Raw genomic sequence first — 27,112 nt, 5'->3', positions numbered from 1 at the left:
GTGCTGTGTGTTCGGGAACATCGAGATTCCGATAAAATGGCGGCTTGCAGGAGATATGGACCACAAGTTCCGATTCCCAATGTTACGTTTTGCCCGGGTTCTACCCCCGAGAACCAAGATCCATAGCCTCCGCAAGACGTCATGACAGTGTCGCTTGCTGAGAGCAAGACAGGTGGAAGCACCATCGGCTGTTTTCAAATGGTTACGCATACCTAGGTCGACGCACAAATCGAATCACAGTATCTATGGTGATTCAACCACGCGGAGGTTCCAATACAAGCACAAAGTACAGGTCGACAGGTCGAGGGAAGCCCGAACCCGGAACATCCTCCACCGAGGTCATGAATATATAATAGCGCGTGACACGGAGGCACCGCCCCCTTTACGTCATCGCATTTTTCCGGGGCGGTGTGACGCCCGGTGACGTCATCGGGGACGTCTCAAGCGACTTGAAGCGGAAAAAGATCTTTTATTTTACCGAAGGGAACCTGCAGTTTTGATTGCGCGGTCGGCACAAGAAACGAACTTCGAAGCGGTCTCGGCTCGGGTTCCTGCTTCGTCTCCACCTGTCGAATGAGGGACGAGTCACCGCGCGTCGAAGGTGTCTCGTTCCTGATCTTCGAGAGCATCGTCGCCGCGACCTTCGATCGAGGCTCGTCGGGCGGTGGAGGTTCCGGGCCCGAGCCGGGATGTGGAGCCGTTTCCACACCCTTCTCCCGTGCTGCGGCTGCCCGTGGACCCGCTGTTGCTGGTGCACGAAACCGCCCTTGGACGTTCATGGCACCTCGGGAGATCACACGGTTCCTCACCAGCTCGACGCGGGGCTCAAGCTCTACGTGGCGCTTTACGGCTACGATGCGCGAACCGAGGAGGACCTGAGCTTCACGCAGGGACAAATACTCGAGGTCTTGGACACCAGAGGTAACTGGTGGGTGGCGAGAATGTTTCCCCATCGCTCGGAGCAGCAGCGCAGCGGTTACATCCCGTCCAACTACGTGGCCCCACACGCCAGCATAGAAGCGGAGCCGTGAGTGTACCTTGCCTCCCCCACCCCCACCCCCCAAATGCCACCTGGGATGGACACAGGTTGTTTCACTGCTGTCGGTTTGTTTGCGTGCAGGAGGACGTCTCACAAAGTTATTGACGGGTTTAGATGAAATCTGTGGGCAGGTTGAGTGTTTGACAAGGAAGAATTGATTTGAATTTTGGGAAATTCCGAATCCGGATACGAGAATTATTCATTTTTTAAAAAGTGATTCTTTGCCATTGAGAGAAAGGGCAACAACGATAGACAACCACCTTTGGGGGTCATTTTCCCCCGCAGAGCAGGGGTTGACTCTTTTTCGGGCACCATGGCCCCCTTTTTGAAGCAATGTTTTATGCTCTTCCTGCCGCCAACCCTGTTAGTCGCGTCTTGCGACACACAGGGAATTACCAGTGAACAGGTACTCAATTAGCCGACCTCGGAAGGATGACAGGCTGAGTCAACCCCCCTGGTGTTAATTCAGCGATCGACCGGGATTCGAACCCAGGATCCTCGGATCCCAAGCCGGCACCCTAACCGCTAAGCCAACACCAGGCTAAAGGGGCAACAACGATATATCGCACGATATTTCAAAAAGTTGTGGACGGATTGGGCCGAAACGTGGTGGACAGGTGTTTGTGACGAGGACAAATCGATTCGATTTTTGTGAAGATCCGGATCAGGATCCAGATACGATAATTATTTAATTTAATACTTGATTTATCACGTATTGAGTGAAACTGACGGGGCTAAAAACGACGTATAGCGTGTTATGTCAAAAGGTTGTGGACGTTTTATAACTAAACTTGGCGGATGAGTTGGTTGGGCGACAATAAGAAGCCGATTAGATTTTGGTTCAGGTGCAAATCCAGATCCGGTTTATCAGTGGGATACAAAACATAACCTGTTCAGTCTGGTGGAGGTGTGCGCTCTCCCGAGTGCCTTTCTAGTGTGTCACCTGATCGTCGTGCGAGATATCGTTGGACAATCTCGTTCGCATTTTTCTTTCCCACAACAATTAAGCCACGTTACTTTTCTCCTCAAGCTCTGCGTTAATTCCCGATACGCAGCGTTTAGATTTGTTGTAAAATGGTCATGTTACATCTTTTAGATAAATTTTGTGAAGTGAAAAAAAAAAAAAGACGAATACATTGACTTGGTGGTAGATTTTGCCAACTGTGAATATTTTAACCTCAAGTGAAACCCACCCAAAAAAAATTCTGCATCCGCCCCTGAAACCCCCTCCGCACCTTGACAGGTACGTCATTGGATGTTTGTTATAACCCCGCGCTCGCGAAGCGAAAAAGAGGGTTAAGCGATCGGTTGCGTACTGACGTATGTCGCGCGTGTGGCGTGTCTACATTTTTAAAAATTCATTTTATCGGCAACCGTTGGTCCGATTAACACGAAATTTTCACCAGGTGCACCTCCACCTGCAGAATTTTTAACTGATAATTATGACGTGGTACGGTCACGGGTCACGTGGTATGGGCGCCATCTTGGAAAAACCGAAAAACTTTGCAAGGTCTCTACATCTCCAAAAGCACTGAATAGAAAAAATTGAGACATGCCTCATTGTAAAGAACTCTCCATGGGGAATAACATGTTAATCATGATGTCGTTGGTGCCTCCATTATGACGTCATAAATCGACAAGTACAAAACTTCATTCGATCAGGATAAAATTTGTTGAGCGTCATCTAACGATACATTGGTGGAGAAAATAAATAAATAATATCATTGGTCACGTGGTTCTGCCGCCATATTTGTTTTAACACATAAGCCTTAAAACACGAAAAACACGTTCTAGCGAGGGTCTGAAATCTCTGCTCTTCCTTATTTACTCTGTAACTGCAGTTGCCTCTGCGCTAAAGCTTTGAGGCACGTATCGATCTGAAAGTGAGAGTGCACTTGTGAGATTTAGAGGATAGAGAAGGTGGAGAGGATGAAAAGGACAAAAAAACCAAGTTTTTTTAATTTATTTTTTGTATACAGAGTCTAGGCTCGTGAAAGAGCTAATATTTATCAAACAAACAAATCAAACAAACAAGCAAACAAAGTATATAAAAAGGGGAGCAGTCGACAAGATGGGGAGAGAAGGGGAGGAAGCTCACAAACACAACATTTGAGAGCAGGGAGATGTGTGGGAGGGAGAGGGCTTGGGAGGTGGGGGGGGGGGGGGGCAGGATAGGTATAAAACGCAAGGACACCAAGGACTTCCAGGAAAGAAGTCAGCACCTCAAAAAGTGGATTTGGGGTGAAATTAGCGGGGGTAGAAAAGATCAAGGTTTTGGATTGGGGAAGATAAGAGATGGTGGTGAACAGCCGTTTTAAAGACCTAGAGGGAGGAGTGGGATTGAAGAGTGAGGGAGTTTGTTCCAGAGGCGGGAAAAAAGAGGAATGAAGGAGTGAAGGTGAGCAGAGAGTCTTGATTTTGGCAGTTTAACCATAAGAGGGTTGCAGGCAGATCTTGTGCGACCTGTAGGAATATTTGGGGGACAGAGCCCAGACAGAGCTGGGGGAGCAAGGCCGGAGAGGAGTCGGTAGAAGACGGAAAGACCACCAACCTGCCTGCGGTGAGAAAGTGAAACGCCCTCGGAGATAACGTCATCACGGGAGATTCCAATGATTCTGAATGCTTTGGTTTCAACAGCGTGAAGACGAGCTAGGTGTGAGGCAGGAGCACCAGCCCAGAGGGGAGAGCAGTACTCCATTGAGCTGCGGATGAAAGCCTTGTATGTGGTGAGGAGTTCAGGTGTGCCAAGGAAGGACTTCGCACGACGGAGGATGCCTAGTCGGCGACTGGCTTTGGAGGCCAGCTTGGAAATGTGGTTTTCCCAGGAAAGATCATGGCAGATAGTGAGACCCAAAAGCTTGAGTGACAGAACTTCTTGGAGAGGATTATTCAGAAAGTAGATGGGAGTGTTGTCCAGTCGGTCTTTTCGGAGAGACATCGTAAGAGTGTGAGATTTGTCAGGATTGAAAGACATGTTCCACTTGTTTGCCCAGTCTGTGATTTTGTCCAGGTCTGCAGAGAGTGAGGAGGCTGCAGACTGCCGATCTGAGGGATGAGGAATGGAGCGGCATAGAGTGGAGTCATCAGCAAAGAGATAGAGAGGATTTTCAAGAGAGTCAGAGAGATCATTGATGAAGACCAGAAAAAGCACAGGGCCCAGAACACTGCCTTGGGGAACTCCAGCCTGAACAGGAAGAGGAGATGAGAGAAACCCATTCAGGGCCACACGTTGACTATGACTAGAGAGGAAGTCCGCCAGCCATGCGTGGAGATTTCCATGGATACCAAAGGAGGAGAGTTTGGTGAGCAGAGCGTGGTGCCAGACCGTATCGAAGGCACGTGATATGTCAAGGGAGACAGCTCTAATTTCCTGTTTGGCATTGAGGACCTCCATCCATTGTTGAGACAGCAGAAGCAGCATGTCCAGAGTAGAGTGACCTGGTCTGAAACCAAATTGATGATCAGAGATCAAGCCATTGGAGAAGAGGAAAGATTTCATATCTGAAGCAATGATGGATTCCATGACTTTGCTGATAATTGGGAGAAGGCTGATTGGTCTGTAGTTGCTAGGATCTGTTTTTGCACCTTTTTTGTGCAAAGTGGTGATGTTGGCTGATTTCCAAGCAGATGGCAGTTGACCTTGAGCAAAAGAGAGGGTGAATAGAACAGACAGAGGGAGTGAAAGAGCAGAAGAACAGGATTTTAGGACCCGTGGGCTGATGCCGTCAGGTCCAGTTGCAGAATCAGAGTCGAGGGTTGACAGAAACTTTTCCACCTTGTCAGGAGAAAAGGACATGGAGTCCAGGAGCAGCTGGGTACGACTGGGTACGGTGGGTACAGAAAGGGATGGGTTTGGGACACAAGATTTAGAGGCAAACACAGAGTTGAGGCATTCAGCTTTTTCACGTGCGGAGTCAGCTGTGTAGCCGTTTGAGGTAAGGGAGGGGATGGAGGGGGAACAAACACCAGAAACAGATTTGACCAGATGCCACCAGGATTTGGAAGAGGGAGACAGATAAGAGAGTTCGGTCTTGAGAACGGAGAGATATTGTTTCCTGGCTCTCCTGAGGGTGGACACACTTGTTTCGGGCTTTGTGAAAGGAAATGAGATTTCCTTCCGTTGGATTTGCTTTCCAGGAGACGAGGCAAGTTGTTTCTGGGCAATAGCCTCACCACAAGATTCCGTGTACCATGGACGGGAGGAAGGGTATGACAATTGAAGACGAGATGGGATAAATCTGTGCATGAGAGAGAGCAATTTACTTTGGAAGAATTCCCAGGATTAGTTGATGTCAGAGGTGGTAGAGATGGGAGACCAGTCCAGATGATTGATGGCTGCTTGAAGACCGTGCCAGTTGGCCTGAGTGAAATGCCAGACTCGTCGACGCTGAGCAGGCTCCCTGAGAATGTCAGAGAGATGTCCAGTTTAACAAGCACATGATCAGACGAGCAGATTGGAGCAGAAGAAGAGCAGCAGACATTTTCAGGGAAGTTAGTCATAACCAAGTCCAGAAGAGAAGATGCTCTGTTGACTGAGATCCGGGTCGGGAAATTGACAGATTGTGTCAGTCCCAGTGAGTCACAGAAGACCTTTGCTGAGGAGCCATGGCTGGTTAGAGAGGTACCCACACCCAGCCAACTGGCATGGTGACAATTGAAATCACCACATATGAGGAAGACAGAGTTGGGATGAGTAGATAGAAGTTGGTCCATATTATCAGACAGCGAGATGTAGATGAAGTCATCACTGTTTGGTGGACGGTACAACGCACATATGAACAAGAGGTGGGAGCGAAGGGGAAGCCGTAGCCAGAGGTATTCCTGGGGGTGAGGTGGAGAGAGTGCAGTGCAGGGCGAGTGAGGAAGAGAGTTTTTGATAAAGATAGCAACCCCACCTCCAGGACGAGGCTCAGGTCTATCATACCGGAGGAGGGAGTAACCCGGGAGAGATACTAAGGAATCAGAGACATCATGAAGGAGGAAAGTTTCTGTTAAGCAGATCACGTCTGGTTTGTCAGAAGCAACCTGTATGGAGAGATCAGTTAAGTTTGAACGAAGGCCCCAGATGTTTGAGGTCAATTGCGTTAATGAAGAGGAAGGGGGAGCATCGGATACAGAACAGGGGGGAGGGTGGGTCGGGTAAGATGTGGAAGATGTGGAAGATGTGGAAGAGGTGGAAGAGGTAGGGAGAGGTAGGGAGAGCTGTTGAAGGTGTGTCAGAGATTTCAGAATAGCTCGGAGAAAGGGAAGGATGGGGCGGACAAAAGGTTTGATGGTGATTGGGTAAGGCACAATGAGGTGTTATTTGAGGAGGGGGAAGAGCGAGGCAGAAGGTTGGGGGAGATGGAGGTGAGAGTTGGAAGGGGGAAGAAGCGGGGAGGACACTTTGAGGAGGGGAGTGAGAGGGGGGAAATTGAGAAGAAATGAGGGTGGGGAGATTTGAAGGGGAAGGGCGAGAGGGGAGTTTAGCAGGGAAGGGACAAGGGGAGGGATTTGAAAGGGATGGTATATGGGGGAGATTTGGAGGGGTGAGGGGGGAGTCTAGGAGGGGAGGGGCGAGGGGGAGTCTTGGAGGGGAGGGGTGTGGGGGGAGATTTGAAAGGGATGGGTGATGGGGAGGTTTTGGAGGGGAGGGGCAAGGGGGAAGATTTGAAAGGGATTGGTGATGGGGAAGATTTGGAGGGGAGGGGTGATGGGGAAGATTTGGAGGGGAGGGGTGATATTGGATTTTAGAAAGTGTACGATTAATGGGAAACGAACATTTATTGCAAAATGAGTTTCTTGTGAGCTTCGAGTCAAAAATACGTTTAAGGACGCTGGAGGGAGGATGGAGTGCAGGAGAGTTTAGGGAATGTAGAAAAGAGGCAGAGATGAGACTTTTTTTGGGGATGAATAGATTTGGTGAGCAAGTCGAAAGCAGCCTTTTAAAGAAGAAGAAGAAAAAGGTGTTATAATATACGACGGAATACAGAACTTGAGGGGAAAGTGGAAACATTATAAAGTTTAACAGTGAAAACTATCTGGGGAAATGGGGGAGGAACACGTGGTCAAAGAACGAACGAACGAATAAGAACGAATAAAGGAATGAGAACAACAAATAAGAACAGAGAAGGAAATGTTTTTGTTTTTTGTTAGTTGAAATTTTAAACAAGGAAGTAGGCTATGGGGTGAAAAGACTGGGAAAACAGAGAACGAAAGTTATTGGAGCACAAACGACGGACCACTGAGAGAAAAACAAAGCCTCAAGGTTGGACACTGTACAAGGCCTCAAAAGACACGACACGAATTAACACGATTTTCTATACAGGTATGAAAGATTTGCATTGAAAATCTTCCTCGGGACACACTATACGTACAACACCATAAAATAAATACAGTTATAACGAAAATAGAAATGGGAACAATTACTTCACTTCGATTTCGATGGAGAGCGTGGAAAGCTGCGAATAAACGAAACCTCGCCAGCAAGACCGGAAGCGGAGGTCCGTAAGTAATTGATACTTGCAACGCATATTTATCTCACGTATGATGATGGTTAGTTGTCACTTTTGACGAATCTCTTCCCTCCATTGGCATGCACACTAAGCATTGTCCTTTGGCTGGATAAGTGAAAATGGGAGGTGAGCAGGTGAACTGGTGCTCATGAAGGGAAAAACCTGCACAGAGAAGCGATTAAAGTGATAGAGGTGTGTGCCATCCTTCTCCCACTCTCTATTCCTATGAGCATCATTGGCTGCAGGTGCAGTAAATGCAATGTGAAGTCTGATGCACATAGTTGGAGCAGACTGGTCAGGTCGTCGGAATGATGACTGCTGCCCTTGACGTCCAAAGTGGGCTCAGCCCAGAACTCGCATAGGGCAGGGATGTCACTTCCTGAGGTAGCTGAAAAACAACTACCCTGCCATCCATCCCACGTATATAGTCTAACATGATTGTTAAACAGAATACAACTGCTAAGATATAACTGACACACTTTACATGTATGTGCTTTTACTCACCCATGGTTATTAAAAGGTATAATGTGATTATTAGTCCCCTACCGGTGTACCCGGAGGGGACAATAGGATTGCACTCCGTCCCTCTGTCTGTCAGTCCGTCATGCAAAGAACAGTTTTCCGGACTTTTTTTTTCTAAACTCTTAAAGCTAATGATTTCAAACTTCGCACATGGTTTCCTCATGATAAGTTACAGATCAAGTTCGAACTTCACGACGTTTCGATCATTTTTGACAAAGTTATGGCACTTTAAACTTTGGTAATTTCCCCAACAGTTTTCCGGACGACAGACTGCCGGTAGGGGACATGTATTGCAGCGCAATACTCAGAATGCTTGTTAGTCCACTACCGGTGTACACCGGAGGGGACTATAGGTTTGCACGCCGTCCCTCCGTCTGTCAGTCCGTCAGTCCGTCACGCAAAGAACAGTTTTCCGGACTTTTTTTTCTAAACTCTGAATGCTAATGATTTCAAACTTGGCACATGGTTTCTTCATGATAAGTTACAGATCAAGTTCGAACTTCACGACGTTTCGATCATTTTTGACAAAGTTATGGCACTTTGAACTTTGGGAATTCTGATTTCTGATGATCCTTAACTCAGTACCATTTTAAGTTTTAATTTCCTTTAAAAACCAATTTCTCTGCAATAAATAGGACCGATTGAGATCAAATTTTCACCATAGGAGGGACTCGATGTGTGGGATATTTTAATGGTAATTATGATGTCACAGATCACGTGGTTCGGCCGCCATATTGTTTTCGTGAAAACACGAAAACCCCTTTTTCTCTGCAATGGCTGAACAGAGCGAGGCCGAACTTTGCAAGCAGAATCGCATACCCATGACGAACAAAAAATTGAGCGAGCATGAAGTCATGCATCACATGGTTTCAGAGTTATGACGTTTTTAAGCATGAACCTTTAAAACCGAGCCCCTCCCTAATTTTTGATCCAATCGAGGGGAAACCTCACAGATCTGTTCAGCATATCAGTCGACTAAAATGTCCTTTTGGGATTTGCGATAGGGCACGTGGTTTGGCAGATATCGTTAATTAAACGAAAGTATTAAAAGAAAATGGATATCTCTTGTTTATTCTCGAGTTCTCCTCAAGCCGCACCAGGCGCCCTCAGCCTCGTCTGCGACCATCAAAAGCGCGACACAGCACGTGCTTTCGGGAGGGGCGGAGCCAAGCCGAGCAACATATTGTAACGGTTTTGAGAAGTGTAACGGTTTTTTGAGAAGTGTAACAATTTTGGAGGAAGTGTAACGAATGTGAAAAGTATGGTTTTGTTATGTGTAACACCCTGGTAATGTAAATAATGGTCGCAGCCGTCCTCCTAGTTAATTCCATGAAACTTACACGCAGGCCACGATATATCTTTTTAAATAGTGTATTTCCTTATTCTATGTAGGCTAAATATGTGTTTCCCACTAGATTGGCTTTGCATTGTATCAAACAAAATAAGCGTAGGCCCTTGCAATTTCCCCAAACATCTCCGCTCTCCAAAGTTCTTTTCAAAAGGGGGGCGAGTGGTGTTCAATCCCGCAAGCCGCCATTGCCCATGTGCTAACCTCGGAGAAGAAAGGCGTGTCTCCACCTCGTCATAGAGGGGAGGAGTGAGCCAGCCCTAACAGCCAATCAGCACCGCGGTGAGCGACCCGGTAGGCGTGCCCTCGGAGCCGGCGGCTTGATTCCGCCCCGAGTGATAAAAGCGACTGTAAGGGACTGCTTCACGAGATGACCTGGGAGATGAGCGAAGAGGCGACACCAAGAGGAGCGGTGAGATGCGAAACGCTCCAAGCCAAAGAGGAGAGGTACTCGGAAAGGAAACCAGCTTTGGAGAGACGCGCTGAAAGGAGGGAGACGGCTCCACCAGAAGGAGAGGAGCAGGTGTGACACAAGCCAGCGCGTGACGTCTACAGCAGCGGATACGCGACGGAGGGTTTTCCCGCCAAAAGCGCGAGGAATTGAGAGCTGCTGCCTCCGACCCTGCCTCCCCCCTCCAGCAATCCACCTCAAGCCCTACCTGCCTGCAATATCCCCCGTGTAAGTGTGAACGTCGTCTGTCCTACTCGTTGTCTTGGGATTAAGTAAATTGAATAGAATAAGCTAACGATGCACTGTGTGACTGCTTTTTCCATCCATTGCTTGTAAATAATTTTGGTCGCTCTTTCTTTTTGCTTGTGTGTGTATAATAAATCTGTTCTTCCTCCGTACTCTGTCTTCTTCTCTTTTCCTTCTCTTTCGGTCGCTTTAGAGGTTTCCCGATTGAATATCTGCGGTGCGATCTGGTCAACGTCGGGTGGAATCGGGTTCTAATCGGGGAGTAACTGTTCGGACGCGGTAATACCAACCGCTCGGTAAAATAACATCTAAAACCGCGTCTGCAACAATATATATATACACATCGATAATTGCTCATGAACCAGAAAATAAAATAAATTACTGATATTTAGCGACTCGAAAGGTTCTTCATCAACAACTTATTTTCTCGTGCTTCTGCTGACCTGTCTGCAAGGTGTATAAATCGAAGTCCCGAGTGCGAATCACAGGTGAGCCCGTCCTGAGGTAATTAGCAATTGGGAACGATTCAGAACCTGTGGGTAAATAACCCTTTTTAATTTCCCCAACAGTTTTCCGGACGACAGACTGTCGGTAGGGGACATGTATTGCAGCGCAATACTCAGAATGCTTGTTCTATTTAAATAGTGTTGGAAACAACTATTGTAATTAGTAATGGACAGTTAAATTATCCCCAAGTAGAGATGCTTGTTAATCAGACTATTTTGTATACAAAACGTAGGCTCATGGAAGAGCGAAGTGGCAGAGGGTAAAAAGGACAATGTATTGATTGTCGGGTGGGTGGCAGGTGAGCTCGACAAGCAAGGGAATGAATGAATGAAGACAACAAAGGACACAGAGACAAACACATAAACACAGCGACACACACAGAGACACACACATAAACACAGCGACACACACAAAGACACACGCATAAACACAGCGACACACACAGAGACACATAAACACAGAGACACATAAACACAGAGACACATAAACACAGAGACACTTAAACACAGAGACACATAAACACACTGAGACACACACACACAGAGACACACACACACAGAGAGACACACACACAGAGACACACACACAGAGACACACACACAGAGACACACACACAGAGACACACACACAGAGACACACACACAGAGACACACACACAGAGACACACACACAGAGACACACACACAGAGACGCACACACAGAGACGCACACACAGAGACGCACACACAGAGACGCACACACAGAGACGCACACACAGAGACGCACACACAGAGACGCACACACAGAGACGCACACACAGAGACGCACACACAGAGACGCACACACAGAGACACACACACAGAGACACACACACAGAGACACACACACAGAGACACACACACAGAGACACACACACACACAGAGACACACACACAGAGACACACACACAGAGACACACACACAGAGACACACACACAGAGACACACACACAGAGACACACACACACACACACCGACACACACACACACACACACACACACAGAGACACACACATACAGAGACACACACACACAGACACACACACACACTGAGACACACACACACACACACACTGAGACACACACACACTGAGACACACACACTGAGACACACACACACACACACACACACACAGACACAGTGACACACACACAGACACAGCGACACACACACAGACACAGCGACACACACACAGACAGAGCGACACACACACAGACACAGCGACACACACACACACACAGACGCAGCGACACACACACAGACACAGCGACACACACACAGACGCAGCGACACACACACAGATGCAGCGACACACACACAGACGCAGCGACACACACACAGACGCAGCGACACACACACATACACAGCGACACACACACAGACACAGCGACACACACACACACACAGAGAGAGACACACACAGATACACACACACACACACACACAGACATACATATACACACACACACACACAAACACAGCGATACACACACATGCACGCACACACACACACAGACACACACACAAACACAGCGACACACACACAAACAGCGACACACACACAAACACAGCGACACACACATACACACACACACACACAAACACAGCGACACACACACACATGCACGCACACACACACATACACACACACACACACACACACACACACAAACATAGCGACACACATACATAGACACACACACGCACAAATATGCCAATAGCAGGTAGGGGCTCATTTTCGGAAAGACGTGGCATCACGTTTATGACGATTAGACGTCAATGAAAATGTTTTTCACCGCTGAGACGGTTCACCAAATGTGCTGCGTTGCAATTTGCTCAGCACCAGGTGTACCACTGTCACGTGACACGGTACATGTGCATGGCAATTTGTGTGTGCAGTGCACAGTATGCACGTGCGAATTCCGGATATTCACGGGTAAACTGGGGAACCTGTCAGAGAACATGTTGGCTGAACATTACATTGTTAGCGTTACATGTCCATTACATGTCGGTATCATTCTGTGTATTTTTATGATGCACAGAAACTCTCTGTTTACAAAACTTTTATAAATAAAGGTTTGCTGACCATTGTGGGAAGCAAAGGTGTGCTCTAGCAATCTAGCTGACCATTGTGGGAAGCAAAGGTGTGCTCTAGCAATCTAGCTGACCATTGTGGGAAGCAAAGGTGTGCTCTTTCAATCTAGCTGACCATTGTGGGAAGCAAAGGTGTGCTTTAGCAATCTAGCTGACCATTGTGGGAAGCAAAGGTGTGCTCTATCAATCTACTGACCATTGTGGGAAGCAAAGGTGTGCTCTATCAATCTAGCTGACCATTGTGGGAAGCACAGGTGTGCTCTAGCAATCTATATGACAATTGTGGGAAGCAAAGGTGTGCTCTAGCAATCTAGCTGACCATTGTGGGAAGCAACCGTGTGCTCTAGCAATCTAGCTGACCATTGTGGGAAGCAAAGGTGTGCTCTATCAATCTAGCTGACAATTGTGGGAAGCAACCGTGTGCTCTCGCAATCTAGCTGACCATTGTGGGAAGCAAAGGTGTGCTTTAGCAATCTAGCTGACCATTGTGGGAAGCAAAGGTGTGCTCTATCAATCTAGCTGACCATTGTGGGAAGCACAGGTGTGCTCTAGCAATCTATATGACAATTGTGGGAAGCAAAGGTGTGCTCTAGCAATCTAGCTGACCATTGTGGGAAGCAAAGGTGTGCTCTAGCAATCTAGCTGACCATTGTGGGAAGCAACCGTGTGCTCTAGCAATCTAGCTGACCATTGTGGGAAGCAAAGGTGTGCTCTATCAATCTAGCTGACCATTGTGGGAAGCAAAGGTGTGCTCTATCAATCTAGCTGACCATTGTGGGAAGCAAAGGTGTGCTCCATCAATCTAGCTGACCATTGTGGGAAGTAAAGGTGTGCTCCATCAATCTAGCTGACCATTGTGGGAAGCAAAGGTGTGCTCTATCAATCTGGCTGACCATTGTGGGAAGCAAAGGTGTGCTCTATCAATCTAGCTGACCATTGTGGGAAGCAACCGTGTGCTCTAGCAATCTAGCTGACCATTGTGGGAAGCAAAGGTGTGCTCTATCAATCTAGCTGACAATTGTGGGAAGCAACCGTGTGCTCTCGCAATCTAGCTGACCATTGTGGGAAGCAAAGGTGTGCTCTATCAATCTCGCTGACCATTGTGGGAAGTAAAGGTGTGCTCTCACAATCTAGCTGACCATTGTGGGAAGCAAAGGTGTGCTCTAGCAATCTAGCTGACCATTGTGGGAAGCAAAGGTGTGCTCTTGCAATCTAGCTGACCATCGTGGGAAGCAAAGGTGTGCTCTAGCAATCTAGCTGACCATCGTGGGAAGCAAAGGTGTGCTCTAGCAATCTAGCTGACCATTGTGGGAAGCAAAGGTGTGTCTAGCAGTCTTGCTGACCATTGTGGGAAGGAAAGGTGTGTTAACTAGCTTGACAGAAAGGTTTGCTCTTGCTATTGGGCCTTTAACTGAGTCCGAGCACAAAGCTCTGGCTCTGACGAAGGGTGAACGACCAATACAGCTTCATTAACTTTGCCTCCCACAATAGTCAGCACACCCAGCACACCTTTGCTTCCCTATGTACTTAGCACACCTTTGCCATCTTCCAGTTGAAAAAAACCGAGAGTTCAAACTGCGCCGATTTGTAGACCAACAATTGTAGCCTCGACTCTACCGAGTAACCATTGGTATTCTGTAATAATCTGATTATTCTTGTTCAATATTGACTCAATTTGAGAGAAAAGAATCTCCCTGAACCTGTTTCTAAAATCCACCAAGTTATTCATCAATCCTGTTTGCCAATCAGTTGGTATGTTTGGAATTAGGGCAGGAAGCACTGGCAACAACCTCTGTGTGCACCCACACCTGGAGCATGTACAAGTACAGGATTACTGTATTACAAAGCACCACCTTGATGCACCTGCAACGATTTCGGCCCGTTGTGTGCATAGCTGTAATTTCATCTGCTGATGTCTCCACAAACTTCCTATTTGGCCGAGGCACTCGCACCTGCCATCGAATTACTCAAGGTGGTATTGGAAGGAATTCCACAGAACAACTTGGAAATCAGATTTCAAATTGGAGGCGGTGTAAACGTGTCGCTTTAGGAGGCGGTGTAAACGTGTCGCTTTAGGAGGCGGTGTAAACGTGTCGCTTTAGGAGGCGGTGTAAACATGTCGCTTTAGGAGGCGGTGTAAACATGTCGCTTTAGGAGGCGGTGTAAACATGTCGGTTTCGGAGGCGGTGTAAACGTGTCGCTTTAGGAGGCGGTGTAAACGTGTCGCTTTAGGAGGCGGTGTAAACGTGTCGCTTTAGGAGGCGGTGTAAACGTGTCGCTTTAGGAGGCGGTGTAAACGTGTCGCTTTAGGAGGCGGTGTAAACGTGTCGCTTTAGGAGGCGGTGTAAACGTGTCGCTTTAGGAGGCGGTGTAAACGTGTCGCTTTAGGAGGCGGTGTAAACGTGTCGCTTTAGGAGGCGGTGTAAACGTGTCGCTTTCGGAGGCGGTGTAAACGTGTCGCTTTAGGAGGCGGTGTAAACGTGTCGCTTTAGGAGGCGGTGTAAACGTGTCACTTTAGGAGGCGGTGTAAACGTGTCGCTTTAGGAGGCGGTGTAAACGTGTCGCTTTAGGAGGCGGTGTAAACATGTCGCTTTAGGAGGCGGTGTAAACGTGTCGCTTTAGGAGGCGGTGTAAACATGTCACTTTAGGAGGCGGTGTAAACATGTCGCTTTTGGAGGCGGTGTAAACATGTCGCTTTGCTTGTATTGTGTTCATACAGACTTTTGATGATTGTCCTTTTGTCTCCCTTGTACCAAGATGGTTCTTCGGTGGCATGAAGCGGGCAGACGCGGAGAAGCAGCTCCTGTCTACACAGAATGGGAATGGCTCCTTCCTTATTCGGCAGAGTGAGAGTCGACAAGATGACTATTCCCTGTCAGGTGCGTCCACTTTTTGGAGCATTTTTATTAACTAGTACACTATGGGAGGGGCAAGAAGGGTCATTCCTCTTTGGGGTATATAGATTACAGTCGATCTATGGTCGGATCTCAAGAACATTGGGTGTGTGTTCATTTACCAAGTTTCTTGTGGAGAGATCGTCAAGTTCTTTAAGCATTTGAGCAAGCACTCCATTCAAAACCATTAAGGAACTGCTGGCTTGGCAAGCGCTAGCTAGCTGCTTGGTAAATGAGCACATCCTGGTCTTCCTCCCTTTCAGTTTCGTATCAAACAGTAGGAGCGAGTTTCAAAAGTTCGCTACGAAAAATGCCACGGTAGTGGTAGAAAGGGCCATGTTATTTACCCAACATTTGTAGGGTATATCGAGTACAGTAGATCTTTGCTCAGTTCTGTAAGTAAACCTTACTTCATTGATGTTGGGATTCCTCCAAATTTCTTCATCTATCTATAATTCCAGTAATCTCTGTGTGTCTGTGTGTCTGTGTGTTTGTGTGTTTGTGTGTTTGTCTGTGACCGCTGTTTCTCGACAACCACGGGTCCGATATACTTGAAACTTGCCAGGTATATTGCTGGGGACCCGAGGATGTGCCTTTTCAAGGTTTCATATTAATCGGACAAGTAGTTACCGAGCTATGTCCAAAAAACGATTCAACCAATCAGAGAGCAGCGAGCTATCACGTGTGCCGAACGTGGCGAACAGACTCTGCCTCGGACGGCACATTTGAGAGCGTATTCATTTATTTCACGTTGGCAAACTATGTTGCCGCTATGTTGGCGTTAAACTATGTTTTAAAACTAATTAAAACTAATTTGCGATTCTTTCGCTTTCCTGCGCGTTTGTGCACGCTATGGCGATTTCTTTACCAAACTCCGCAAGCCGTTCGCTTTGGACCAAACCATTTCATGTAAATAGAGGGGGGGGATTGTCACCGTACTCGCAAGCCGTTCGCTTTGGACCAAACCATTTCATGTAAATAGAGGGGGGGGGGGATTGTCACCGTACTCGCAAGCCGTTCGCTTTGGACCAAACCATTTCATGTAAATAGAGGGGGGGGGGGGATTGTCACCGTACTCGCAAGCCGTTCGCTTTGGACCAAACCATTTCATGTAAATAGAGGGGTACGATTCAACCAATCGGAGAGCAGCGAGCTATCACGTGTGCCGAACGTGGCGAACAGACTCTGCCTCGGACGGCACATTTGAGAGCGTATTCATTTATTTCACGTTGGCAAACTATGTTGGCGTTCAACTATGTTTTAAAACTAATTAAAACTAATTTGCGATTCATCGTAACTGCGATATGCGACCTTCCGGACAGTCAAATGAGGACGTCACTTCCGGACTTACGGATAGTCATAGTGACGCTGAACGTGGCGAGCAGACGCTGCCTCGGACGGCACATTTGAGAGCGTATTCATTTATTTGACGTTGCAATCTGTGTTGATTGTTGTAAGGTACGATCGATTGTAGTACACGTTTATAATAACTCTGCCGATACAGGCCCGATTAACTGCAGCGCCATCCGAGCTGCGGCGTCGGGACGATACATTCATTATACGGTCACATCACGCACTTACGGGCACGCCCATGGGCCCATGGGCAAAGACATTTTTTTTTTTTTTTTTGGCAAGGAACGGGCACCCACGTACGGGCACGTCCTAGTTTAGTGTTATAAAGAGCATTAGCGACTGTTTAAAAAGCAAATCATACGTTTGTGGTTTATAATATTTTTACTTCCTGTAGAAGCCGTTGGTCCCACGGAAATGCAGGGAATTACCAGTGAACTGGTACTCAAATTTAAACACGTTATCACTGCAGGAAAAACGCCTTGCGGAAGTGGGACATTAATAGTTTTCATATTGTTTTGCCATGGCATTAATAATATGCGATTATTATCATTAATTTTGTTATTCAAAGCATCTTTGGAAAAACGCCATGATAAAGCTAATTTAACATTGATATACACCTCAACATGTAACCCCATTGACGGCAATGGTGGGGAAAACCCCCTTGGGTTGGGGGGCAAAGGAATGCGCTACACCCTTCATTATGTAACCCTTGGTCATCCTGTCAAGTTTGGTTGAGATTGGATAAGTAAGGACGGAATGTATTGGCGTCAAAAATTCATCAGACAGACACAAATGGCGTATTTTAGTATGATGGCCGGTTAAACCATTGGGTCTGGGATTTGCTGGTCGGTTGTCAATGCTGCTATCATTCCAATCTTCCATTGGAGTGATGATGGTGTGGTTGAGGTGTACATTATCCTCCGCATTGCATCATCTTTCATTCATGTCCATACATTCGTCTCAGAGCCAAGTTCAACTCCAAATGGATTCCGTTAACGAAACCCACCCAGGTCTGAGAACAGAGCACGGTGCTTCATGTGACGACCTTTTCACCGTACCTCTACCCTTCTTGTAACCCCTAAACCTTGGCAGTGAGACACGGAGATGTGGCGAAACATTACCGCATTCGTCGCCTCGACTCTGGTGGCTTTTTCGTTGCCAGGCACACCACCTTTGGAACCCTTCAGGAGCTCGTGCGGTTCTACAGCCAGAATGCCAACGGCCTATGCGTGGTCTTGAAAAAGTCTTGCATCTGCGTAAGTTGCCAAACCTTCCCAAGCCCCAGTGGTCGTGTCGCCAAACAGTTGTTTCACAATCGCCACTTCACCGCCAATCACAATGGATGATCCCATTGCGCTGCTGTGCTTTCCTCTTACCCGCACGGGTCTTATCATTGCTCGAACGTGTCTTATCCATGCTAGACCGGGTCTTATCATTGCTAGACCGGGTCTTGTCATTGCTAGACCGGGTCTTGTCATGGCTAGACCGGGTCTTGTCATGGCTAGACCGGGTCTTGTCATTGCTAGACCGGGTCTTGTCATGGCTAGACTGGGTCTTGTCATGGCTAGACCGGGTCTTGTCATTGCTAGACCGGGTCTTGTCATGGCTAGACCGGGTCTTGTCATTGCTAGACCGGGTCTTGTCATGGCTAGACCGGGTCTTGTCATTGCTAGACCGGGGTAATAAAATGGGTAATTTAATCCCGTCTTCGTCTTAATCTTTACACCCATGGAGGGCTCATAAACTGGAGTGCTTACATGTATGTCAGGCTTGGCGTTTACCTTGTCATTACACAAGAGTGTATCGCATTGATTGCCCTTTTTTGAGCTCGACCCGAATCCGTGTTATCCAGGTACTGTATGTGTGAAGGAAGGAACATTCCATTAAAATATTTTGAATAAATATATGGGAGGGGAGGGGTTGGAACAATTTAAAGCCACTTGTGTGGAATGTACAGGTGCATTGTCCTGGAGAAACCAGACTTTTGGGAGCTTTTCGGTCTCTCCCCAACCCCTGATAATTCCCGAAATTTGTGTAATTTCCATAAGCACATGCAGGTGGTGGGGTGGTGATCCTTCACACCTGTACATTATAATGTAACTTGCTCTTCAAACTCGAAAACTTAATTGCATCCAAAGCAAACACTGTACACCCATAAACCTTGAGTCACACTCGAACCACTGTGCCCATTGAACTTTGCAAGACATCGTTACTGCTGCTAATTTTTTTTTTTTTCAAAGATCCTTGCACACTGCCTCGTTTAGGTGGTGCTCCCTCCTTTCTACCTTCTGAGTCTCACTTTACAATGTTATTGCAGCTCGAGGTTCCTTCCACGTGGGGGCTCTCGTATAATACGGTCGACCAGTGGGAGATTGATCGGAACTCGATCAGGATGCTGCAGAAACTCGGCTCAGGACAGTTTGGGGATGTGTTCGAGGGTATTTGGAACAACACCACTTCCGTCGCTGTCAAGATGCTCAAACCAGGTGTGTGCGTGAATCGGGCACAATGCACCTGCATCGTCCCTCTCAATGTGTATTATCTCTTATCCTTACAATCTGTTTGTAATTGCTGTGATACGTGTATATTGTCTTCCTGGTCCGATTATGGACAAGTTGTCCAAATATATACGTACGCACTGCTAAACGTAAGGTTTCTGAAAGTGCCAAAATGGCGATTTGTGTTCTACAATGTTCAAGTATCTTACTATAATTCACCAAATGTCCATCCGTCTGTCTGTCCATCCGTTCGAAGGTACCACAAAAACGGCTGAACCGATCACAACGATATTTTGGGTGGGTAATCCTGGGATCTCCTGGAGTAAAATAGGCTATATTGTTTTTCCAATTTCAGCTTTGGCCTCCAGCATTTTCAGGTTTGGACTCCCGCATAACGTTATTTTCCCGGGTGCCGCACAAACGGCTGCACCGATCGGACTCAGTGACCTCGGACAAAGACCTTTTATAAGGACATGGGTTGAATCCCTGCTTGAGAAAATGCCAAACCCCTCCCCGCCATCACGGTCGTCTCTCCAACTCACAATCCCACGAGATATGCGGAAAGGATGACCCAAAACCAATTATCTTCTTTTTGATTCGTATATAAACATCATTAAAAGTAAATAATGACCTCGGCCAAAGTTCAAACAACTGAGTTTAATCTCGTCATGAGAGACTTCCACATAGCTATTTGGGCGGTGTATACGCTAACAGATCGCTGTCTCCATCGATCTTGCCGAGGCCGTAACACCTATCGGCTCAAAATCCTTTTAACTGTTGACTTGGTAGTTTTTCCAATGAAGGAAACATTAACAATGTTGTTAAAAGTTTATTTTGTGATTAATTTGTGATTAGAGTTATGTTGTTTGGAATGAAAAAAAGAGATATCGAGTTCAAGTAAATGACGACATGCTGTGATGGTTTCTACTTTCCAAGCATGAACTTCGCGAATCGCCATATGCAGACACGCCACGGACCAACGATCGATGTTTCTATACGTCAACGTACCTGTTTGTTTGCGAATGGGTACGTTTTTCATGGAAGTCCTTCACGAACATGCTGTCCATATCTGACGTGCGACTGAAGGTGCTACATGAATGTGGAATTTATTGGTTTCATGCTTTAGCATTCGCCGTATCTGCATTGCCTGTTTGCTTCTGACCTCCCACCCGTGTGCAGCACGGGTATCTCACTCGTATAATTAAATTGAAATAAAAAGAGATTTTAAAGGTTGGAGAAAAAATAATTCTGAAGTTTATCGTCGTTGATGCAGCGTCTTTTACACCACCTTGTCCAACACGTTACATTTGTTCATCTTCATACCTGTTGTGTGCTTTATGACATCTTTAAAAACAGCAAGTTTCCTATTTGGAATGATTTTCAATTTTGTTTGATTGCCGGACAGGTAGTCACAGTAAAAAGATTATCTCACTTCTGTATGCATGCGCGATCGGAACGATATTCTGTGCAATTTGCCGAATTCAGAAACTAAGTACTGATAATCTGCAGGTTAATTTTCCAATTCATTCAAAATTTAACATTCAATTGAAATCGAGTTGTTCCTCAATCATAAACTGGCATTTGTAGGTGAGGCAGACAGACAAAGTGAACCAATTACTTAACCTCGCTTTACACTTTGCATGTACCGGGCAATTATGAAGAAATACATATTTGGTTCCATTCTGTTTTTTTTCTATACTCCATTATGGCGGCGCACACAAATGACGTCACCAAAAACCTCCAGTATCGAGGTCACGTGATTAACGTGGAGAATCTGCCACCTTGAAATCGCGAATAAGATCGTTTGGAGAAGGCCCCTCAAGTGCGCCACGAACCAAGACCTCTGCGGTGAAGATCAGAGTGAACCCCCCAGGATCCACGAGCGGTTCTAATGGAGGAAACACGGTCGTTCCAGGAGGTTCTCCTGCAGATCGCAAGTCCAGGGTCAGTCCAGCCGAGGATGAGGACCTGGGACCCGATTTTATTGTGAAGGCGAAGGTGAAGTCCGAGTTCGTTGACGATTCGTTCCCTGAAGACGAAGGTCTGGTTCATCTTTATCCAGTGAAGATATAAATTTTTCAAAGAAACTTGTATCTGAGTTCCCGGGATGCTTTGAGTAATGATTGTGTGAAGCAGGAACCTTGTGATTCTCTTCCCAAGGAGACGAAGAATGCTCCTCAACTGTGTGACGGCGTCAAGAAAGACAGAGTTTCCAACATTGCAAAATACTGGCTGGCCCATGGTATGGCAAGACCTGAAAATAAAGGCGGTGCAAGAAATATAGAGGAAAAGCAGGTGAAGAAAGCAGCACTTAGAACGACATCAAATCATTTATGTGTAGTACAAACCACCATGCTCGTCGTCGTGGTGCCCTGGGACGGATATACACAACATGGCCAAAAGTATGTGGACACACAAACATCACACATATCATTCCAAAATCATGCACATAAATATGGAGTTGGTCCCCCCCTTTGCTGCTAGAACAGCCTCCACTCTTCTGGGAAGGCTTTCCACTAGATGTTGGAACATTGCTGCGGGGATTTGCTTCCATTCAGCCACAAGAGCATTAGTGAGGTCGGGCACTGCTGTTGGGCGATTTGGCCTGACTCATAGTCATCGTTCCAATTCATCCCAAAGGTGTTCGATGGGGTTGAGCTCAGGGCTCTGTGCAGGCCAGTCAAGTTCTTCCACACCGATCTCGACAAACCATTTCTCTATGGACCTCACTTTATGCACGGGGGCATTGTCATGTTGAAACAGGAAAGGGCCTTCCCCAAACTGTTGCCACAAAGTTGGAATCACACAATCGTCTAGAATGTCATTGTATGCTGTAGCGTTAAGATTACCCTTCACTGAAACTAAGAAGCCGAGCCCGAACCATGAAAAACAGCCCTCGACCCTTATTCCACCTCCACCAAACTTTACGGTTGGCACGATGCAAGTCGATGCATTCAGGCAAGTAGCGTTCTCCTGGCATCTGCCAAACCCAGATTCATCCCTCGGACTGCCAGATGGTGAAGCATGATTCATCACTCCAGAGAACGTGTTTCCACTGTTCCAGAGTCCAATGGCAGCGAGCTTTATACCACTCCAGCCGACGCTTGCCATTGCACATGGTGATCTTGTGGGCGGCTGCTCGGCCATTGACACCCATTTAATGAAGCTCCCGACGAACAGTTGTTGTGCTGACGTTGCTTCCAGAGGCAGTTTGGAACTCGGTAGTGAGTGTTGCAACTGAGGCCAGACAATTTTTACACGCTACGCACTTTAGCACTCGGCGGTCCCATTATGTGAGCTTGTGTGGCCTACCACTTCGTGGCTGAGCTGTTGTTGCTCCTAGACGTTTCTACTTCACAATAACAGCACTTACAATTGACCGGGGCAGCTCTAGCAGGGCAGAAATTTGACGAACTGACTTGTTGGAAGGTGGAATCCTATGACGTTGCCACACTGAAAGTCACTGAGCTCTGCAGTAGGGCCCATTCTACTGCCAATGTTTGTCTATGAAGATGGCATGGCTGTGTGCTTGATTATATATACCTGTCAGCAATGGGTGTGGCACAAACAGCCAAATCCACCAATTAGAAGGGGTGGCCGCATACTTTTGGCCATGTAGTGTATCTCCTTTGTATGTGAAAAAAATGCATCTGTTCTTCCCTGATCAAATCGCCAACAATGCTTGTATGGGCTGCACTGTAGCATGCTTACTGTATGGACTGTACTATATAGCGTGTTTATTGCATGGACTGTACGATAGCATGCTTACTGTATGGACTGTACTATATAGCGTGTTTATTGCATGGACTGTACTATAGCGTGTTTACTCTATGGACTGTACTGTAGCGTGTTTAACAATGACTTTAGCCTGAGATTTGCTCATCCTGCGAAGGATGTCTGTAGCGAGTAAAATTCAGGATGCGATTTGGGGACCCGACACTCGCTGAGGAGGAAAAATGTGTTGAATCTGCCATGTTCATTCTGCACAGATGCCGTGCCAGGAGATTCTATGACATTTTGAATGATGTAGGTAATTCCTCTACTGTTTGTTTTGATATGATGGAGAATTTTGTCCGACCGAAATCCACCATCGGACAAGCGTACTATTGTGTGGTGAGCTCTACCGATGTGTGTTTGGCGTGGTTTATCATCGTGGATGTGGCCAACCTCAAGGAAAGGAAAACATCAATGTCTTTGTGTGGCTGGAACATGAAAACCATAAAGACTAATATTGTGGCTTCAGCCCTGAACCTCTATTTAACTTCTGTTCTCCGCAATGAAGTTGAGCATTTTTAACAATTGCACCTCTTTTCTGATTCAGTCTATGGACTGAATAATGAGAATGACCGCACTACGGTCACGATTCTTGTAAGCAATCTTTGATTGTAAATTATGAATGTGTAAGCATGTGTAATTCGCCATTGGCTGCCAGACATGCTTCTGAACCATTTTTGATTGATTGAGTTATAATAACCATAATTTTGCCCAGAAAATCCTCCTCGAACCTTCGTCACCATGAACGGTGCAATGTGGGTTTGAGGTCTGACATCATTATCTTATCTCCAGGTACAATGAACAAGGAGGAGTTTCTCCAGGAAGCTCAGACAATGAAACAGCTGCGGCACCCTAAGCTCATCCAGCTGTACGCCGTGTGTACCCTCACGGAGCCAATATACATCATAACCGAACTGATGCGCAACGGAAGTCTCCTCAAATACCTGCAAGGTATGCGCTCCTTGGCATAGTCCCATTTGGAACATTTTCTGTTGTGCAAAAGAGATAAAGCATTGGATGAGTGAGAATGTGCAGGAGATATATTTGGGCAAATGCAATGTTAATTGCAAGTAAACAGGTCTTTCGTTTTGAAACTACTTCCGGTCACACCGTCTGCATTCAGGTGCACAGGGCAAGACAATGCAGATCCCTCAGCTGATTGACATGGCAGCACAGGTGGCGTCTGGAATGGCTTTCCTGGAGTCGCAGAATCACATCCACCGTGACCTGGCTGCTCGCAACATCCTTGTTGGCCCTCACAATGTCTGCAAGGTGGCAGACTTTGGCCTGGCACGTGTCATTCGGGTACGAACCACAGTTTGAAAAATAGAGGAATTCGTTTTTATATGAAAATGTACTCCAGATAAGAATGTGGGCCTTTTTTGCACAAGTAGAGAGTAGCAAACCTTCAGTGAAGATTTATACAAGGGATGAGACGGGCCGTATCTACAAGCAACATTTGTACACTGAGAATTGTTTGGGGGATTTGGCCAGTGTATTGGCACATAATGGCCTACTCTTCAAAAGATACCATGGCGTCTTTAACAAAGACAACCTAAATGCGGATCGACAGCCAGGGTCGTCTTCAACTGAAGCCCGTCCTTGGAGCATGTTGTCGTGCTCCCGCCGCCATTGCACCAGAAGAGCAGTTTATAGTTGTATAACTGACCCATCAGGCTGCAGTGTTTCTCATGCATCAAGGTGGTAATGGCACATTGGCAGCATCGAGTTTGGAATCGGGTCACTGAAGAGAAATATTATCCGAGAAGTCTGCTGTGCAATGGTAGGCCGTGGAGAGAGGGAGGAACTGATTTGTTCTTCTTTTTTTTAAATAAAATTGTGCGATTATGTCTCCATTATTTCCAATATTGAAAATTGATTGTGTATCTGCGAGCGAGCACCCCCTCCGAGGTTGGCGCGCTCCCATTTCAGGGTGGGCTGTGTCTGTTTCAGGATGACGAGTACGAAGCGAAGAAAGGTGCCAAGTTCCCAGTGAAATGGACAGCACCAGAGGCAGCAAATTACGGGAGATTCACAACAAAATCGGATGTTTGGTCTTTTGGGATTCTTCTCTATGAAATAATCACCTATGGGAAAATGCCCTACCCAGGTAAGCCTTCCATACTTGTGCTTGGAAAACACTTCCTTACCTCTTTGGAACCGATCATATGATATAGGCAATAAGTGAATGAATGTTTTAAGTGATTCATTAATAACATCACAGCAGGATGCAATTTAAACTAGAGCTTCCAGGGAAGCAGAACTCAACTGAACTGACTGGACAACTTCACACACCAAGTTTGATCAAAATCCATAAATATTTGTGGACGTTAGTCTTAACGTCGTTTCGGAGCTGAAAACAATATGGCGGCCATTTTGTGACGGATCGGGTTGGAATGCAACAGCAACCTACCTTATGTAGTAAGGGTTAAACATTCTAAATTTGATCAAAATCTGTTAATATTTGTGGACGCTAGAGTGTTAACGTCGTTTTCATGACCAAAATCAAAATGGTCGCCTAAGTCCGCCATTTTTCAACGGATCGGGCTGAAATGTAATACCAACCTGGTCCTTGGGGTAAGGATGCTGCATGTCAAGTTTGATCAGAATCGGTTGATATTTGTGGACGCTGGAGTGTTAACGTCGAAAAGTTAACGGACGACGACGACAAACGATGGACGCCGGAGGGTTCAGTATGTGATGAACTCAACTGGACGGTAGTCCAGTTGAGTGAAAAACATCTTGAAGGTTGAACAAAATACAAAATACAATACATCTTGAAGGTTAAACAAATTGAAGGTATACAAAAGTTATTGAAGGTTGAGAAAATGTTCAAAGCAAACGAGGAATAATGTTCCGCAATGAAGGAACATACCTTGACAATCCGAGATTCCCGACTTTGGTGGATTTTCTTTGTTTTGGGGATTCAAAGTAGAGCTTGGCCAAGCAAAGTCACTTCTTGTATGGACAGCCACTAGAATGGGTGCACTCCCTATAATTGCTTCACCTCACTGTCTTCCATAACCTCTCATTGGAGGATCATGTCACTAAATTTGCACAGGTGAGTCACCCTCTGGGTATTCTCTGTGGAGAACTCCATTGAGTATGCTCCCCCTATTGGGTGGTGCTCCTGATTCTCACCTTGTTCCTGTTGAGGTGGGTAAAAACTAGGCCTACTGCACTTGGTATCTCGGTATATCTTGGCAGCTTCCCAAGGATTGTCACTCCCACTGGGAGCAGGTTGGTGTGCTATCTATCTATAATGCCAGTAATCTCTGTGTGTCTGTCTGTGACCGCTGTTTCTCGACAACCACGGGTCCGATATACTTGAAACTTGCCAGGTATATTGCTGGGGACCCGAGGATGTGCCTTTTCAAGGTTTCATATTAATCAGACAAGTAGTTAGCGAGCTATGTCCAAAAAACGATTCAACCAATCAGAGAGCAGCGAGCTATCACGTGTGCCGAACGTGGCGAACAGACTCTGCCTCGGACGGCACATTTGAGAGCGTATTCATTTATTTCACGTTGGCAAACTATGTTGGCGTTAAACTATGTTTTAAAACTAATTAAAACTACTTTGCGATTCATCGTAACTGCGATATGCGACCTTCCGGAGCTCCTGTGAGCGTGCGCCATTACGGATAGTAATTCAATTAAAAACATAAAAGCATTGTCCCAATTCAGTCAGAGCGAAGGGCGTTGTTTTAAGCGAAGAGCGTTTTATTTTTCCCCTAAAATTCAGTCGCCGGACGGTGAAAGTTTTTTTTTTGGGGCAGCTACTGGCAGCCACGTACGGCCAATCACAGGACACGTTGTTGTGTCGACGTGCCGTGTTGTTTTCCCTCGCGGTTTGGAATGTTTTTCCTTTTCAT

The 27,112-nt window shown here is 46.5% G+C and overlaps 1 protein-coding gene across 1 annotated transcript in view; it reads left to right on the top strand.

Moving 5' to 3' along the window:
• Positions 1 to 27,112, top strand: part of LOC137436908 (tyrosine-protein kinase Src42A-like) — a 34,193-nt gene continuing 7,081 nt past the window's right edge. The window contains exons 1-7 of the mRNA XM_068131126.2: positions 1 to 1,027; positions 15,477 to 15,598; positions 18,059 to 18,222; positions 19,284 to 19,452; positions 24,031 to 24,189; positions 24,362 to 24,543; positions 25,192 to 25,348. Of these exons, the coding sequence (XP_067987227.1) occupies positions 690 to 1,027; positions 15,477 to 15,598; positions 18,059 to 18,222; positions 19,284 to 19,452; positions 24,031 to 24,189; positions 24,362 to 24,543; positions 25,192 to 25,348 (1,291 nt within the window). The 5' untranslated portion in view covers positions 1 to 689. The remainder of the gene's footprint in view (positions 1,028 to 15,476; positions 15,599 to 18,058; positions 18,223 to 19,283; positions 19,453 to 24,030; positions 24,190 to 24,361; positions 24,544 to 25,191; positions 25,349 to 27,112) is intronic.

The sequence above is a fragment of the Myxine glutinosa genome, unplaced genomic scaffold (genome assembly GCF_964187855.1).
Source record: "Myxine glutinosa unplaced genomic scaffold, kmMyxGlut1.1 SCAFFOLD_669, whole genome shotgun sequence".
NCBI lineage: Eukaryota > Metazoa > Chordata > Myxini > Myxiniformes > Myxinidae > Myxine > Myxine glutinosa.
Note: the sequence above shows the minus strand (reverse complement) of the source record. Positions and strands in the feature narration are given on the sequence as shown.